Source organism: Anopheles marshallii, chromosome 3 (genome assembly GCF_943734725.1).
Source record: "Anopheles marshallii chromosome 3, idAnoMarsDA_429_01, whole genome shotgun sequence".
NCBI classification, from domain to species: Eukaryota; Metazoa; Arthropoda; class Insecta; order Diptera; family Culicidae; genus Anopheles; species Anopheles marshallii.
The window spans coordinates 662,046-681,472 of NC_071327.1; the positions used below are offsets into that span (position 1 = coordinate 662,046).

Genomic DNA, 19,427 nt, shown 5'->3' on the forward strand with positions numbered 1-19,427 from the left:
ACACAGACACACGTGCCCGCGTACACAAAACTTGTTTTGCATTCGTTGGCATCGTTCAGGCGGCATGCTATTTTCCGCGGGCATCATATTTTGGCGAAACATTAACCAAAACGACACCGGTGCGAGATGATGGTGCGGGGTTTCGACCGCTGCAACTGCATTTATTATTTGCTGGAGCCGGAAAGATGTGTGCAACTTGATCGGCTGGCGCCTTAGGTGCAACAAACGACCACGGCCTTCGAGTGATTCCTATTGTGCATCTTTTGCTGAATGAAACGTTAAAGCGAAATGTATTTCATGAACAGTCAAATGAACTACGAGGAGGCGGTGAGGATACGTTCGTTAAGGGTTAAGTTTCGACCGATTCGATTCGATTACAGGAGAATTCTACAGATGCTCGTTACATGATCGTAAAATGTGCTCGATATGCAACACGCTTGTAAGGATCATGTAATTGATCAAGACTGCATGCGCGCATCCCTCTTGAAAGAATTAAACATCGAAACATCAAACGCTTCTCATTTCGCAAAAACGACACTAACATGACCGTGTGTTCTCTTTGTGTACTACTGTAAACACTAGCAAGCTTGTTTTCCTTTAAGTTCATTTTCAAGCAGGTGATTACTTCTTTTACTCTTTCTTAAAGTTTTCCCTTGCGTCTTCGTCTCTCTACACGAACACTTACACCCTTCTAGTGTTTGCTTTATTCGTGCGGAACTAAATCCTCTCCCGAAGGTGAAGGTTCAGCCATTTTTAATAATTTAATAGTTTAACATTAATATCACAACTTTACACACCCCTCTTCTTCACTTCTCTGTCACCAGGGCGTGTTTATAAAGGTTTGTTTTTCCTTCTGCCGTCATCTTTTCCATTTCTACGCCATCTCACAGGACTGTCTCGTTGCCGGTGAGACTGATCGTTTGCGTTGACATTTTGTAGCTGCGTGGTTTCCGGTTGATGTGCGAATGGGAAGGATACTTTCGTGCGTGCCGCACCGATGGTAGCTTCCCGATCGACACCGATACGAGCGAGTTCTGGGGACACACGGTCTGGTACGAAGCCGTCGAGTAGGTGGAAGGTGCTCCCGCAAACCCACCCAGCTTCGGACCGACCGGCTGCTTGTAGACGGACCCGGCCGACAATTTACCCGGCCCACCCCGTCCACCGACACCCATACCACCGCCGACGCCTCCACTGCCACCACCATCACCACCCCGGCAAAGACCCACGATTCGGGGCCCAACGGCCCAGGCTGAGGCGAGCACTCCCACCAGCAGTTCAATGAAGGCACGCAACAGGAACGGCCACAATGGGGCCCGTGCCGGTAGTACCGAGTCCTGGGACGGATGTGGCAGGTGCAGCCAGTTCTCCCGGCACGCGTACTCGTAGAACATCAGCATCAGCAGGGCTGCACTCGGGACGGCGTAGATAAACAGGAACTTGCCCATACCGTGTATGTGGACGGGCAGGTTGTGTACGAGGGGCGGTGCAGCCGAACGCTTCCGGAGGTAGGCGGTGAAGAGGTACCCCGAACCAATGACCCAGCTCGACAGCAGTGGCACAATCACGAACGTTAGCAGCGCTTTGTCGGATTGGTTTCCGATGAAACAGGATCCTGAAATGGGATGAAATGGGAAACGGAAAAATTAAAACTTCTGCTGCTGTAAAAGCTGCCTTGAGTGTGATCTTAGGCTTTCCCATTTCGCAATCAATACACCCCCGACCAGCAGCACAATAAATAAATAAAAACGTGGTCTATCTCCTGTCATCGCCTACCCTAATAGGATGGGAGGTTTTCGCATCCGCTTTCACATTCTGTGATTTAAACGACTTACCGCACCACGGTTTTCCACAATGCATCCAGCGGAACTACGGTTGGCAATCGTAGATTTATACTTGTTAATTCGTGCAACATTTAGAGATAAATACCACGCCCCGCTGGGAGCGAAAACTCCCCGCCGTGAAGCATATTAAGTATCGCTTTTCCCTCCAGTGGAACCATCGCGCCGAATGAGGAAAAATTTAACCCATCGATTAGCGAAGTGAGAGAAAAGTGGCACAGATCTTACAAGCAAGCCTTACAAGAGGCCGCCAGAGAGCGAAGGAAAAGGAAATGCTGGAAATGCTTAGCTCCTGTCTGCTGCCGTGAATTAATTATCCAAACAAAATCAAACAATAAATTACGGAATAATAAATAAACATCAGGTCACGGCTTTGCCGACGCGTACGGCGAAAGGCTATGCGAGGTGAATTTTCCGTACGAGATCTCGCAAGAATATGCGAGATGAAGGAAGATAAGTCGTGCGATGTAGAAATTAAGTGATCGCTAGATGAATTGGTGATCTAGATACTTTTTTTCGGACTGTAAAATATATTTTTCGTATACCGTATTGTTATAATTATGGCTTTGGCTTATCAGCTAAAATCACTCACGCCGTTCGTACACAAACTGCCTCTGCCCAATGAGTAAAATCATCTGTCAGCTCTGACTCGATGCCATCGTGGCGGCTGATCAAGACCCGTCCAATGCTCGTTAATTACCGCCACTATCTTCTCCATCTACGTCGGGGATGCTTCCAAGTTCTTTCCTCTTCCAGCCTAACCCGATCTCGAAATGTCGAGGTTGGAAATCGTTCCTTCACACATCGGGGTAATCGATGGATTACGCGTGTGCTTGTGCACGGAACGGGAGGCAAACAGATCATCAAACACACGTGGCTCACGCGGCGGACGGCTATCGATCTCGATCACCGTACGGGAATGGAAAAAAACCCTGCCGCGAAGCCCTTAATTTCTTCGAACTGTTTATTGTAATTTATTTAAAAGAACAAACACATCGAACCCGTTTTGAGCTTGGATTTGGCATCCGGCGGCGGCAAACAAGAAGCCATCCGTCGTGTGTTATCAGCTGTTGGGGGTGCGCTCTAGACGTTATGCATCTTCGTACACCAGGCAGGTGCATTCTATCGCGACTGGGAATGGTGATCGATGTAGGGCATGCTGGAGCAATGTTATGGCGTTGTCTGTTGGTAGACTAATGGATTTCGTTTTCGGATGCCTTCTGATTCGAAATCAATGGTACGATTTAACTGGGAATACTGTTAAGATCGGTGACGGAGTAATACAATTTTACTCTCAAATTACCATAAGAGTTCGTGGTCAGTCACATACACATCACATTGACATAAGCGCATTTATGGTTCTTACTCACTTCACTTCAGCTCACAGACTTTGAAAGTGGCCCTCAGCAACCTTCACGGTGCTGAAGTGCAAACAATTTCTGGCTGAAGTGCAGACCCTGTTAAAGGTGAAAAGGGTCAGTATTGAATGGCCAGTTAACCTCCCCATTCCCGAGGGTCGATCCGCGCGTCAGGCAATACGAACGAAAAGTGCGTGCCAAAGCTAGCACTAACCAGAAGCCTCGCTGAATCTCACCTTCAATCGATGGTCAAATAAAATTTAAAGAAATCATACAGCTCCAACCGGAAGAGCAGATTGCAGCAAACGGGCAACCAAAAGCGAATGGAAGCAACGCAAATCTTAACACGCATCTTAACAAAGCGAACCAGCAAACAGGCAAGAAAAAAAACATTTGAATGCACTTTACTTGAGTGACGCACATGCATATGGACGGGCACTGGGTAGGCACAGCGAACGCTCGCACTGGAGCACACAAGCATCACCTGGAGGAATGCACTTTCAAGATGCGGTCGGAGCCGCGTCACGGCAGAAACCATTTCGCACTGTTGAGTGGCACATATGGAAGGAAATGAAACTGTATTGCTGCCGGGGAACCGTAAGGAGCTGTGGGGCATGTGGTGGTGGTGCAAGAGTAGGAAGGGTTTCTGCGCACCGGATTCTCCGGATATGGCGGTGAAGGCGATATTGTGTGCAATATTGCAGTGTTGACGTATTTCGAAACGGTTTACCTCTTCCTTTTTTATGCACAACACTCTACCAGGCACCATCTGGTCCCGGGTCATTGTTTGAGGCAGGTGTGGCAGTTCATACATTTCATACAGGTAAACTTTCCGTTAGAGTGCAGCAAAGTTTTCATAAGATATTTTAAACTATAGCTTACTATAGTCTAGTCTTAATCGGTTAATTTTTAATTTAATTACTTCGGAAGAAATCCGTCCGAACTTAACCCACAAAGGTAAGCCGTATTGAACATACCCTACAATTCTTGTTTTATTTGCCATTACAATATGGTTTTTCTTAGGATCTTCAAAGTCAACTCTTTGGTAGTTTCCTAATAAAAATAATCTACTTCTGTTTATCAAAACACATTTGGTCTAAGCCCATATTTCTAAGAATCATACCTCTTTGCTCGAGTGCAGCTTGCATATGCACGTTGACCGCATCTAAATAATCTAGATTGACCAACTATTGCTGCCTTTGCAGCATTTCATTTTCCAGTCCCTTTTGAATATTCAGCAACTAAAAGAAAACCTGAATTCTTCACAGCCACCGCAGTCACGGTTAAACGACGGTAGCGCGCCACCATGCATCCCTGTTGCATTGCTGAACTGCCATTGTTCCCAATTCCAGTGCAGAATCCCATGACCTCTCGACCATTGGAACCCACATCTCATGTTTACAATTTAAATAAATTACTAGCATAAATACGCCCGCAAGGAAACATCCTTTTACAGTGACAGTAGCCGTGGCCGAACGGACCATTTATTTCATCTTTAATTGAATGCATTCCCAAACTTCCTGGTTGTGCCAGGATGCGTTAAGGGGACAGCGCACAAACAATTCACCTTTCCAACAAGATTGCGTTTATTCTGCTCCCTCTCTCTCTCTCTCACTCTCTCTTACTCTCTCTCTAGATCGATTTGGAACGCGTTCCCGTGCCTTATTCCTTCATTTTTGTTTCGATAAAAACGGAACCTCTCGAAAGGCGACCAGAAAGACAAAGCCAAGCTTTCGTCGTGCGTTCGGTCAGCCTCGCAAACCCGGAGCCTCCGAGCTTCCCTTTTTGCAGATTCTGATCAACCTTTCGTTGCACAAAAGGGGAAGAAAATGGGAGCATAAATGAGCATAAACCGGTGTCGTGAAGTACAGAATGTCCCGGCAAGATTCGGTTTGAATGGTTTCATTGTTTTCCGCTTGCGGACAGACCCCCGAGCATTTAGGATTGGGGATGCTGGTAAAGATTGGGAATGATTTATGCGCTTCGTTCGCATAATTTGTGGCTTTGTTTTATGCTCGCTGTACTCGATCGATGCTAAAGATCGTTCGATACTGCGGCACATAACCCTTCAGGGTACAGCGCATATAGTGTAACCGTGTCTCGTTAAGAATGGTTGCTAAATTTTAGTACTTCCAAATCCTTATTCTATCAATATTTTAATTTAAAATCATTATCATACTATAATATAAACATTGCTATCGACCTCGCATTTCTAGGGTCAACATCACAATTCAATCCAAAATTGCAAGCAGAGTAGTCTCTTCGATTCCATTCGTATGCTATTGTTCATTTCGCCAGGTTTAAATACAACGAGCACAATGTTCAAGTTCCTAGCGTGGGAAGACAATTGCATTGGCGTTCCATTGCAACAAGCAGTCGCTAACAAGCACCGGTCGCTTGTCTCGCAATGCAGTTTGCATAAGACGAGCCGAACAATCCTTTCGCCAGGGTTTGCTAACAGGAGATCCTTTTTGCATTGTTCACCGACGCTTAAAATATCATCTATCTCTTCTTCTTCACACCACTAAGGGCCACCGGTACGATCTTTCGCCAGTAGGCGCACTTCAAACATTGCCGACGTGTTCGAAAATGGTGTGATTTCTCTTTGCGATTCGGGCAAATAAAGCATACAATAAAACCACGATCACATCCAAGGTTCATACGATGTTTAATTATATTACAGAAAATAAACCGACGCTTACACGTGTTTCTTTTGTAAGATGAGCTATGCCTGCTGCTGCCCAATTTCTGTGCAATAATTTTCATAAACCCAACCATGACTTGAACAACACTCTAACGTAACGTAACGTAGAAGAGATAAGAAGATTTGTGCATAGAAAACAGTACGTACTGGCACCAAAATACCCCGGATATGCAGCTCGAGTGCACTAACAAGCCATTCCACCATACAGAAGCGTGTGAAATTTGGCAGTTTGAGGTGTAATAGGATACACGACTTAAAGTGAAAGAAAACGCAGCCTTATTGCAGCCGTATAGAAGCTATGTGGGATAGGGAAATGCATTGTACTCCATTGTGTGCTCTAATAATAACATGAAATGGTTTTACAGTCTGTGTCCTCATGAAATGTTCAATCAAGATTCCCAGCATATTCGATAAATCGCAACTTGACAACATCGCTGCGATGTGACCAATCTGGTACAATTTAGACTGGATCAATTCTATAATTTCTTTACCTGGAACCGCTTGGCTAAAAATATCAATTTTATTGGACAACTTCTGCAGTAACTATCGTTTACGCGTATTTGTACTGTGAAAACGATCTCACACAGTCTATTCAAAGCCATAAAATGACAAGCCGTTATCGCTCGTTCGTAACCTTCCAAACACCTACCAAACAAGCACCGATCGGGCTCATAAACCACTCGATCAACCGTTTGGAGCACCAGTTGAAAAAAAGGGGACCACTTCCTCAATGGCCTACCCAATGCATCCAGCCAATCGCTTGTAGCGGTAGCCCTAATCATTTTCTATCGCCGATAAATCAATCAATTCACTGCTGCCTATTTTCCGTCCGATTCCTCGCCTCCGTTTTCACGCTGCCCCACACGTACCAATTCATATACTTTAAAACATATCTTATCACTCCTTTGCCCCACAGCAAACTGGGTTGCCTGGTGGTGCCCAAAACTTGTCATTGATTTACAACCACGAATTAGGTTTTTTTGCGCTTTGAACCCTTTCCCGTAGTAGAAAAACTGCTCTACAACAAAAATGAAACAACATCAATCGACTCAACTTGCGCCTATCAAACAATGAACCTACTTCCAAACGTGATCATGGTCGGCGTCGTTAGCTGCGTGGCGGTGTGATAAAAAAGTTACCTCCCCTGTACAAAACAACGATTGGGTGATTAAATGTGATTTTTAATAAGCTTATTAATTTGGTTTCAATGTTTGCCTTTTTGGGGTAACTTGTTTCGACAGCGGAAAATGTGTTTCTTACTTCCAGGCAATAACCATTTTAGATTCTCAAACGCAGTGTGGATAACTTTTATTAATAAGCAGGTAATGACATAGGTTTATATCTAAGGGACTGTAATTTGAAATAGATAAATTATCTCAACGTTCCATCGATCAGTACCGAAGATGAATAGCGTAGGTTTATTACATAAATAAAATTTGCTTTCTTCCAATCGACGATGTTTCCGTTGCCACCAACTGTCAGAACATATGAACGATTGCTTCATCACTTTGGCGTTTTACTGCACGTATCGTTCCGTTTGATTGGTCCTAATTAACCAACCACTTGAGACGACAAGCCGCCTTTTCGCTGTGGCATGCGTACCTCTCCACCGCCAACAGAAATTGGCGGCAAACAATAAAAAAAAAACAACAGGCGAAAAATAACAACACCACATGGGACTGAACAGAAAGAAAAACCCACACCGACAAGCTTCCGTTTGCAAGAGCCGGCGTAGGCAATCAATCAACGCGAGTACGCAACTGACCACAATGCGCGCGTCTAGATTGCACGGAACATCAACGGTACACGGAACATCGATCGCATGATCAATCTAGGCTGATGCGGCTGCTGCTGCTGTTGCTGTTAGAGCTGCTAACGTCTCATCATGTGTGTTTGCCGCGCTCCTTTGGCCGTAAGGCGAGGGCGGGAAATGAAAGTAGTGAGGACAGCTCTCGATAGTGCGACCCGAACAGTCCTCTAGTTGGGGTATGGTTGAAAAAATTGGAAGGTCCTCATAATGTGCGTAACGACGGAAAGATGACTCAAAATAACCGGTTGCGTACTAAACGGGCGGTGCCCTTATCAGTGGAATATGAGAGCCTATCGTGGCACACTGTCACTATCACAGCATACAACTAAAACCAGTCGATCAGACACTATTACTTTTATGATCGATTGCCATTCAAACCTGCAGCTGTCAGTGATGATAGAATCGGAACGAAACGCGGTAAATTACACAAGCAACACTAAGGTACGTTATACGATTTCTTCTCAAAAATCTAATCATATCATCGTATTGCACAGACAGTGCTTCATATTACGTCAAAACCAACCTAATACTTCTTCAACAACCAACTACATCATCATCGCCTTCACCACTCCAACACCACGAGCTCGTTGGTTCGCAAGTAAATGAGTACTCCGTAAATCATCTTCGTCTTCAAACTTCTATAAGTAGAACCTCTCGTGCAACAATAATGAGCATCGCTAACGAGAAGCGTATCACGAAGCGTCAAGCAACATAGATTATATGCACATGAAGGCATAAACTGGAATGATTAGTGTCTTTGATGAATGTTGCCCTGGCAGTTGGCTTACCGACATTTCTAATGCATGTCAGGCGGCTTTCGAGACTGATTTTCCGCCTGCAACAATTTTAATGGCATGTGTTGACAACCGTTCTCCTTAATTATGCATCTCAGTGAGATTTACTTACTAACATATTCAGTAAGTCATGGTGGGGTTTTTTTTCAAATTAACGTACGAGTTTTATTGATCATGAAACCTTCACAAGTTACTTTTACAACAAATACCACAATAACACAGACCGGTTCACAAGCGAGTGAGGCATGCATCTCACAGACCGGTTTCGACAGCATTGTAAAAAGTTCTTCCTTTTTGCATTAAGTTATGGCTTGCTGAGATGTGCAAAAGTTGATGTATGTTCAGCAGCATTCCGGAATGTTTTTCCTTCGTTGTCTTGATGCTTTTTATGACCATCGAAACTTGGTGCATTATTTTTTACTTCTGCTGGTTACTTCCTTCAAGAAGCTTCCCCATAGTTGGTACTGATTTACTTATGCGCAATCTAATCACAACAATACTTAACAATATAAAAGGTAAGTTTTATTTAAAATTTACCAATACTTAAAAGCATACGGTCAAAACAATTCCAATCTTACAACGTTTTCAGCGCCATCAGCAAAGAGCTACATAAACGATCTTACACGTACGTCGTGGCTTGAAAAGGGACCAAAATCCATAAGCCGCCTGGGTTGCGCGGCCATGGCCCGCTTGTAGCTGGTGATAGCAAATCCCCCCACAGCAAGCTGGACTCCATTTATGGATGTAGCTGCATAGCCCGGCCTGTCGACACCGTGTGTCACTACCAGGTCGTGATTTTATGTCGCACTACCGTTCTTGCTTGCAGCACTGTTAACAAGCTTGCAGGGAACTACAGTTGCCGTTTTTTTTATTCTAACCATAATCGCCCTGTCTCTGTGTTCCTTTTCTTATTACATGTTTTTTTTTCTTCGATCACCATGCTTCGTTCAACCAGAAAATGGAAACCTTCATTCTTTCCCCACACAGCGAACGATATTCGCATAGCTTAAGCTTACTCGTAGAAACAGCACGAAAGGATAATGATTGGCCGAATGATCGATCGTTAGCGATTCTGTACCCAGTTCGTACACTAGCAAGGTTGGAATGATCGAAGACAGAACCTACAGCTGCACCATTGTTTTCCATGTGGCGTGCTGGTACGGAAAGCATGCACGACAAGGGCAGCCGTTAGCAAAACTAAGGAAAGCATCCTGAATAAGGGTGAAATATGCTTCACCGACGAAGGCCGGTTCAAGCACCATCATTCATAAGCAAGAGCACCTCGAACCGTGGACCGTCTTCTGCACACGATGTCATGGCTCCTCACGGAGGGAGCGTACCAAGAGGAGCAAGGTGTTGATCGTGTGCAGCCCGTTTTTTCCACGCCACGATCGTAATGCACATGAGCGCGAAGGTGTTGAACTGCAATGCATTTCCTGCGCCTCGGTGTGCCCTGCACTGCACTGCCGTTGCACACATTCATAATAACGTTAATTCGCTCCTCGTTCCCGGGTTGATTTATTTCCTATTATTACGGCTCGGGCAGCAGTTTTCCTCACGTACACCGGTACGTGTACACACACACCCTTTCGCATTGGGAGAATGTTTTCTCCTGCCCTTTACCATCTTCGACCACCGGTACGGCAAGCAAGTCGTGCAAAAATCGAACAGAAACACATAAATAATACACCCCGGCGTGTACGAGACTGCAAAGCTTGTACACCTCTGCACACAGAGAGAATGCGGGCAAATGGTGTATTCGAGCTTGGATGCATCCGAACAGAAGCATGGTAATACGATTCGCTTTACCACCTACCACCAACACACCATCGTGTGATGTGCTGTGGCATGGTTCTGGCCCTGGTTGCCGTCTGTCATTCGGAACAAACTCGATGAACCGGTTTCAATCGACACTTTGCTGCTCGCGTATCCCATCTCCTCAGACATCCCTTTGCAATGTGGGAGAAATAAGTAATTTTTTTGTCACACAAAGCTGTAGTATGAGTTTTTTATGTTTTATTTCAATGCATACAGGAAGAGGATCGGCGATCAGCTCCATCATCGATAAGGGATAGATTTTACAACGGAGTTTGCTTTGTTTCTTGTATCCAACCCAACTTTGTAAGGTTGAAAATTTAAAAAAACTCAATTGTACAAATTGATTCTAAGCTACAGAGACATGATCTTAAAGGAGGACATTGTTAGAATTACACAGCTTGATTCAATCACAACTCCAAAACGTCGTTGAGAAACATTATTATTCAAATACCTTTCCTTTTCAAAATATTTCAGTTTCATTCGTTCAGTTAAATACTAAACTGTTGGGGTTTGTGTGGTGTAGTTAAACAGAACCCGTATAAAAGGTAAATATGTGTTCATCACATCTCCCTACATTCCAACAATCAACCATCTTAAACACTATAAATACAATATTGAATCAAGTTTATTTTAATCTGCCGACCGCTGCGGTGAGATTTGGTTTGATGTCCCTTCTACCAACTACTTATATATACGAGATAAACTCAGACTAGGTGTCTGTTGTCTAGGTGACAAGCAAACATGCTAATTAGACTTTAAGCATGAACGCCTATACAATAAAGGAACGATTCTGCCTATCTGTTACCGAAGCAGAGGTGAGCTTGTTTAATCACATCGAATAACACCGAACAAACAGTTCAGCCGAGAACGGGGAAAATCGTGTGATTATCCAGTTGAGAGGTCTTGTCTAACACAACCGGCCAGAAGGTCTTCGCATTACATGCACGCATATGGCGCACTTTCAGAGGTTGTGCCGCCAAAAAATGGTTGGACACCGTACACATTTCGCCCATAACCGAAACTAGGGAAAACTTACGCACAAGTACGGGACGGCGCATCGGAGCTGTCAAAAACCAAACCAACACGCGATCGGTGGCAGATAAGCAATGGTGACATCTTGCTGTAGAGGCGTGGACTGCAGGACGGGGCTTTTTTATCTAAATAACAACAGTGCACATTGTTGCCTGTCAGGAAGGAAGGTAGCGTAGTGATAAAGGAAACCTAACACGCATCCCGTGGGTACCAGCCGGCCGGTGCACGGTGGTTCCAAGCTGAAGTGAGTCGCCGGCTGAAGATAAGCAGCCTCTTGTTAATAAGTTTGTTTGCTCGGGTTTTTCGGTGCACCGTTCGGTAAATATTTGCTCGCTGATAACCGCACAAAACCACCCATACAATTTATATTTCGTGGTTCGATGTCTATTTTGGAACCGAACTTTACTTTTACTTGAATGTATATTGCCGTGGAAACGTAGGAATCATTCGTGAGCCGAAATGCCGCCCAAGGAGCCGCCCAACAACGCCCAACGAGGTGTCATAAACAGAGGCAAATGTGACTACCAGAAGAAACAACAGTCACTATGCCGGGACCGTGCCGCTTCGTCTGTCGCTCGCAACTCAGAACTCATCCCAAACACCCGACAGGAAGTGGTATCTCGTTAAACATAATCATAAAAAACACCGAAAAGCAAACACCATTCAAACTTACCGAAAAGTTCATCTGCGTCGACGAGTCGTGCCACCAGCACGATCACGGTGAGGATCGCCGGTATGCCCCAGGCTGCCAGCTGGAACAGTGTGTCGTGGGACGCGTTCGGTTTCTCCGCGTGAATATCGGAGGGTGACCCAAGATCGGCACCCAACAGTCGGCGGACGGATTTACTCCAACGCAAACACAGGATCGCCCACCTGCAAGAATAGAGAAGAAGAGGCACATGATGTGAGTTAGATTGGTCGTTTCAAAGGAATGCAAGTTCACGATCAAGACGACATTTGTAGCCAATTTGAGACGTCTTTGTCTATACCTAGCATACTGTCACAATTATGGCATGTAACATGAATTTATTACGTCTTCTATGATATGAGTGAAATATACCATATGAGCAAGAATCATCCTCACGTTAAGGACATAGGACTCGCATACATAATATTCGTTAAGTATCTTCTACATTGTTTGAGAGATTAATTCATATGTACTGCGCACTATCAGACATGCTCAACAATTTGCCATTCTAGACGTAGAATTGAGAAACTCTCAAGATCTAGGGACTCAGAAACATACAATCAGACGAAGAGAAAGATATAAAACAGTAGTTACCATTCAAGTAAACGGCCCTTCAAACTCCATCAATGCATTCAAGTCACTGAAAGTGTTACTCTTATGTCCTATCTTATGCGTAAAGAGCTTCACAAAACAACAGTCAGTAATCACGACTTATATTCAATGCACAACTCCTAAAAGCGAAGAAATTAATAAATAACATTTCAGAAAGATGCGCCCAACGCAGTTCTGACCACCTACGTATATACGTGCGATGCTAACCGTGACTTCCCAGAGCCCGAACCACGACACAGAAACAATAAAAGCACAGTGTTATTCAATAAAATAAAACCAGTAGCTGGATGAATCCTTTCCATGTGGCCGATTTTCTTCGGATAGCCATAACAACCGCCCCCAGTGCCAAGCGCGGCGGCACGGAAGAGAGCATAAAAATCCTCCACGCCAGTTGCGGAAGCGGTCGCAGTGAAGCAAAACGCGAGGAAAAATCTAATTAGTTAAGTCTATTTTTACATGAAACATTTACCGTGCCCGATTAGATAAACGGTTTGTGCGCGCGCGATCGGCCAACGTTCGCTCGGTTCGCCCTGCATGGAAAAAGGGGCGAAGAAACGTTGGTCGATTTAATTCGGCTGTCTTGGGTCGGTTTTTTTTTCGTTGTTGTTGCTTCTTGCGTTCTCCCAACTTGTACACATCACGGTCGCCACCTTTCCTCCATTTCCAAACGAGAAGTTCGATGCTTGGAGCCGTTTGTCATTTGGTTTCCACTCCACCGGCCGGCCAGGTCGGGGAGAAAGACACGGAGACGAAATAAAAAAGCGATACACATAAACTACGTCAACCAGCGTTTCTGCCGGGTAGTTCTGAGCGGGTGGTGGTCGTACGGCAGAGAGATTTAATTAAAATATGCCAGATAAAATGGTGCGATTAACGACACGCCGCAACGGATTATGACAGGCCGGTGGTGTGTTGACGGTTTTCGGCGGTCGACGTCTTTTGCTTATTTTGCCTGTGGTTTGACCTTTCGTTGGTTGCGCTGGTATGCGTCGATGGTTGGACATGATAATTTTGCTCCAAAGCGATAATGTTTTGTCTATTTCTTTAGCAATTTAAATCGGAAAGGTCACCACTATCGATCATCGAGAACTGTTGGGGTTTTATTCATTTTTTATTGGCGATCTCAGATTTTATGTTTATATTCTGACATGTGTCTAAACTTAATATCATCATAAAATGAAACTAACTGGATCGGATGCATGCCGCATGCGACAATGATGCACATTAGTATAGGTAAAAAGATATCAACATTAAACAATGAGTTTCTTTACAATAGTTCACCAACTTTTCCATCACATACAACAAAAGCGAATAATCGATATCAAAAGTAATTTACACAGCAATTAAGCTTCAGTTTTTTGTGCCTCCAATGTGATTCCTTCTTCCCGGACGATCTCATCCGCCAAACTTGAAAACTGCATTCCACAATCTGTTTCATTACTTATCCGAACGTTTTGAAACTAATGATTAGCCGATTTTTTTGGCCTCCGAACATCTCTTTTTCATTTCAACACCGCTGGCGGCTTGATTGGTTTGCTTATAAATTATTGCCCACCGGTTCCATCGGTTCACCGTGCCTTGCTCCAAAGGTCATTATTTATTAGCTGATTAATTTTTTAACATCACACGCACGAACATGCGGCAAGTTCAACGAGTTTCCCCTCGTACGCCGGTAACGCATTTGTTTTAACGATGTGTCAATCGCCCTTTCCGCGGCCGTTTTTTATCGGGGGCCGCAAGATAGATCGCTGGAGTTTAATTAAAATGGTCGGCACAAAATGAATGGTTTAGTTTAAATGTGGTTGCTATCAAATAATTACATCAGTTTGATACACAGTGCTGTGGCGAAACCAATGGCAGCGGTTAAACGATCGTTTCTATGTAACGTTTTGAACGTAACAAAAAGTAGATGCGAACACTGTTCGGAAGTCTTTAAAATTATGATCGTAATACTGCAAGCAAAAGTGACGAGAAAAGTGGGTGCTAATGAAATATAATGGCATGTACAATAATGAAACATTTCAAATACATGTAGTATGTTTGAAAAATATTAACTATTTGAAGATTGCGGACCACAGATAAGACCATACAAAAACGGGAAACGCTTTGTGCTGCGATTAATACAGAAAGATCGAAAGAAAGATGAAGAAATATTGCTTCCCTGGTTGGACCGGCGATGGTAAACCGGTCACCAACAAACCGATGGAGACTCAATTTTGACAGTTTCCGTGAGGAGTTGGCGAGATTCGGAAAACGATTAAGGGGCTCGTTCAACCGCTCGCAAAAGCGAACTGCACAAGCAGAAACGAGATCGTCAGCAGCAGCAACAGAACGTATCAGATTGAGATGATAAATGATGTCTAGGTCGTGTTGATTGCATCTAGCCGATATGCTATCGAACGCGAGATGGAGCGAAGGATAGAAGAGACTGAAAATACACCCGCCTCGCGATGAGAAAGAGTTAGATATTTTGGACTTCGTTTGTCAGAAAGTTGAAAGCAGTGATTAATACTCTTGTTTTCCTCGTTCATTTTCCTACACCCCTGCGTCGACAATGATCTTTGATATTCTTTTACCGTTCTAGCGATCTGATGAAGAACTCCAACGAAACCTCAACAACGAGAACGATTAAGTGAATGGCGTGTGCGCACACCTTCAAGCAGAAGGAACAGTTGCTGTACACGATCGAGCGCAAACGATACTGCTTCTAGTGCGAGGGTCAATTAACCTTCTTCGCGCATCGATTGACCGTGGTACAGTGGCTTTTTGTAGTTCCTTTTACAGCCATCCCGCCGGCCAGAGTCTAACGTCCGGTTGTCGGCTGAAAAAACCACGGCTATTTTTCTTCCCATCTTTAAGATGGCTCGATGACGGTACATCATTTATCAACGTGGTTGATTGGTTTGGAGTGTGTTTATATATGTGCGCAAGCATGAGCACGTATGTGTGACGGTGGGTGATTGACAAAGCTGAAGGGGGGCTTGTGTCCATCTCGGACACTTTGGAAACTCCAGCCAACTACACCAGATAGCCCCGATAGGCCTTGCTGGTCGGTGTGTTGCTTATTTACACTGATCGATTGTGCCATGGATTGAGAGACACACGTCCTGTCGGTGGCTAGATTGTTCAAGCTGGACAGCTGTACTGCCAACACCTCGCCTATCTATCGATCGTTTTTGATTTCTACACAGTGAACGGGGTCATCCAACGACATGGAGCTAGTTCAAAAACTTGATCTTTTTTTTAAGGCAACTACCAGCCCGTCAAACCGTCTTGCCCTTGTTTCTTCCTTCCTACCCAAACCCCAATATGTTTCGAGGGTTGTTTCCTTCGTTCAGCCAAACATTCAAGCCGCCGTATCGGTTCGGACGCCTGTCAAAGATGACAAATTGTTGCCTGATAAAGTGGAAATTAAATTCTCTACCCACTTCTGTAGTACCGTGCCTGTGCGTTTTTTCACCCCTTCGTATACGAAGATGTTGTTGAGAATGGAGCGAGCTTGTTATTACTTCCCTCTACGATGCTTCTACAAAGTTTACAACATCTATGCGTTCATTTTTCGCTTTTAACTGTTGCACGGTTTTGCTGCCGCCAAATTTATGAGATACGCGGCAAAGTCGAAATGTGTCCAGTTTATTTCGTTCCACTACTTCTACTTTATCGTGCTGGAAGTTTTAGTGAGTTTTGGACGGAACGGTTCGTTTGCGTGCAGTATTATTAAGCTATTTCATAACCAAGATTAACTTGTCGCCTCGCAACGCGCTTCCTGAACTACAATCGCTGCTCAGATTTGATAACGTCCGGTCCCTGCTCGATACCGAGCAGCTCTGTCGGAACAGATTTGTCATTTTTTTTATTCAGGTTAGTAAGATTAGCATGTTGATCTGTGCGTGAGCTATGTTGGGAATGCTTTTAGAGCGCTAAATCAAACACTATGTAAGAGATAAGTGTGGAGAGAAAGCCGCTATCAGCGCCAGACAGGCCCAAAAATATCCACGCTTAGTATTGTTAAACTTTAAATTTATGTTTCACTATGCCTTGCTGATTTTACAACAGTTTTATCTACACAAATATTTGAAATTAAAGCAAGGCGCTTGCAAAGTATATCCAAGAATTTCTACAGTGATTTTCATATATTTTTTTTGGAAATTGAAAACAAATGTAGAATGAATGTTCGTTTACTTATACTTTGTTCGTTGCTCGTTCTTATTAGTGGCTTCTGATTGTAGGTTGAAACCCAAGTACTAATAACATTTTTTTTATCGCTCGCCTAATTCCAATCCTGAGGTGACCCAAAACGTAGAGTTGCGCCAGAAGTATGAGAGTAGGCCAGAGGACTACCAAATCATTGGGTTACACAGAGTTAAACGAGTTGATCTTTAAATCCCTACTGTAATAGGACTTCCAGCTCGTACCATTCATGGCTCATTGTTGCATTTCGTGCAAAAGCACTGCTTTCCGCTCCAAACGTTACACCCCAGCGCCACAATAGGCAGCTTGTTATGGTTTTTTGGTTACCCAAATTGGATCTTGTCTGGAACCGTTTTGGCTTTATTATACCCCTCGAAGTAAAATTGGGGAGATCTTTCGTCCGTTTGCCGTTTATTGATTTTGAGTCGAACATCGAAAGACGATATGAAGAAGGAAGAACAACAACTAAACAATACGATCAACGCCATTCCCTATCGATCGGAACGATTGCTATCCCTCTCGCTGCATTATTCAATCAAAACACCTCCACAAAGACCATCCGGGCTCCATCCTTGCTGCAGGCGAAATTTCAGCTGCCGTAAACCATCAGCCAATCGATCTGCCCATCCCCGAGTTCGACCCGAGGGAAAGCATCAAATCAATAATAGTGACCAAAATCGAAGCAAAAAAAACCGAACTCATTCCTCAGTATCATCCACTAGCCGCTGATCACTGGGCCTCCACACCTCTGGCCAGGGGAAATCGTTCAAAATCTTAATCGCTTTATTTTGTAGATTTTATTCCGCATTTATTTTTATTAATTAAAATTTATGACCCCATCGTGGATCAATTTATGGTGCGCCGAGGGGTACGCGAAGGCAGCAAACAGGAAAACTCTGGAGGAATGGACGAATTCGAATTGCTTTTTGAGTATTCCATCTCCCGTTTCCGCACCCGGACTCAAAACGGTCCACGACATTTTGCTGCTATCTGCTGCAGATCGAGCGAGGTGGACGACGCTGAGCACATTTTGTCTCAATAAGAAAACAAAGACTGAAACCTCGCGACATACTACACTGAGAAGAGCTTCCCGGCCAACTAATCCACCATCAGCCTCACCATTTTATGGCGATGGCGGTTTGCGATGATACGAAGGCTGGGTAAAGGCGAAACAACGGGGGCAAATCAGCCAAAGAAACTCGTCCTTTGCGCGCGGAATTCGTTTGCGTGTAGGACGGCAAACTGCCCTGTTCTTTCCATCGATCTGCGACGACCTCCCCGGAATACGGTCAAATTGACGAACCGGTTGGAAACAAAAAGCTGTCAAAATATTTCGCTTTCGACCGGATCGCTTATCTGATGGCGGATTGCCGGTTGTAGAATAGTTTGTGTGTTCGCTAGGCAGGCTCGTCCTCGTGGGATGTGGAGTTGAGCCGAAAGCTCGATAGTTTATAATGTCAAATTTGGCTATTTCCACGAGTTGATGGCGCTCTTAGTTAAAAATTCTGCTCTGACTTTATTGCTCTCCGAGGCATCTATTTATCATATTATTTATTTGCAAATGTGATACGTCACAAAGAGTTCTATAAAAGCTTAAAGCTAAAAGTAATCAACTAGATGTAGCTGATCATTACTTTTAACTAAATCGATAATTGAGAGTTTAAGGCTCAGCCTTTAAGCAGCCGAAAATATTCTACCATTTTTTTCCTGTATGATTACATTCAACAAAGAACAACAAATGATAATCAAACCCACCTGGACACCCTTTCGAATGAACTCTTCCCAAGAATAACGATCAACTCCACTCCAATCGCACCAAATCCAGTCCTCTTCGCGTCCCGTTTATGTACCGAATAAAAATGGTTCAAAATCGATAAACTCTCGATCGCGCCCGATCGTGAAATGTAAATCTTCCCACAATCAGCATCCCTCACCCACCCGACCCGACATCCTGCACCATGAGCGTGCTTTCCGCAAACTATCGTACCAGGTCCGTCCGTGGAGCAGTGCGCCCGCTGTGTAAACGAATAAAACCTAAACGAAGCACCGGCGGACAAACGACGGGATCGGAAATTATCATACACGGGGACGAGAGGAATAATTTTCCTATAAAAGCAATCTCCAGCGGCCGAATAAAGGCACTCGTGACTACAGCCCAACGGACAGCTCGTTACGAAGCAATAGGGACGTGCTCCAACCGAAAGGGGCGTTACCTGTTGATGTCTGTTGTTCGTTCCAGAATAATAATGGATGCTGTGCGCCGGCCATCTTGCGCCGCATCGTCATTCTCCGGCCGGGATGGAGCAGCGGACTTGGAATGTAATTATTCTCAACAAGCCTTTCGACATTTCTACCTACGTCTTGTTCGTTCGTCTTCGTCTGCCAGACGTCCTTCGTTCGCTCTCCCTCGCCCTTAGCCCGAGCCTTCTGTGGACGAATTCTACCGCCCAGGTTGAAGGTGGAAAGCGCTCAAAGGTTCGGGCTGCTTAGCGTGCCTGAAATCCAATCTGACACCCCAAGCAAATCATCCCTTCAGCCAACCCCATCAACCCTTCGGCATGCGTCAACATCAACGCGTA

The 19,427-nt window shown here is 44.5% G+C and overlaps 1 protein-coding gene across 1 annotated transcript in view; it reads right to left on the minus strand.

Annotated features, from left to right (window-relative positions):
* Positions 1-884: 884 nt before the first annotated feature.
* The window catches only part of LOC128714739 (frizzled-4), a 32,025-nt gene continuing 13,482 nt past the window's right edge, over positions 885-19,427 (minus strand). The window contains exons 2-3 of the mRNA XM_053809620.1: positions 12,031-12,230; positions 885-1,615 (exon numbers count right to left, since the gene is read on the minus strand). Of these exons, the coding sequence (XP_053665595.1) occupies positions 885-1,615; positions 12,031-12,230 (931 nt within the window). The remainder of the gene's footprint in view (positions 1,616-12,030; positions 12,231-19,427) is intronic.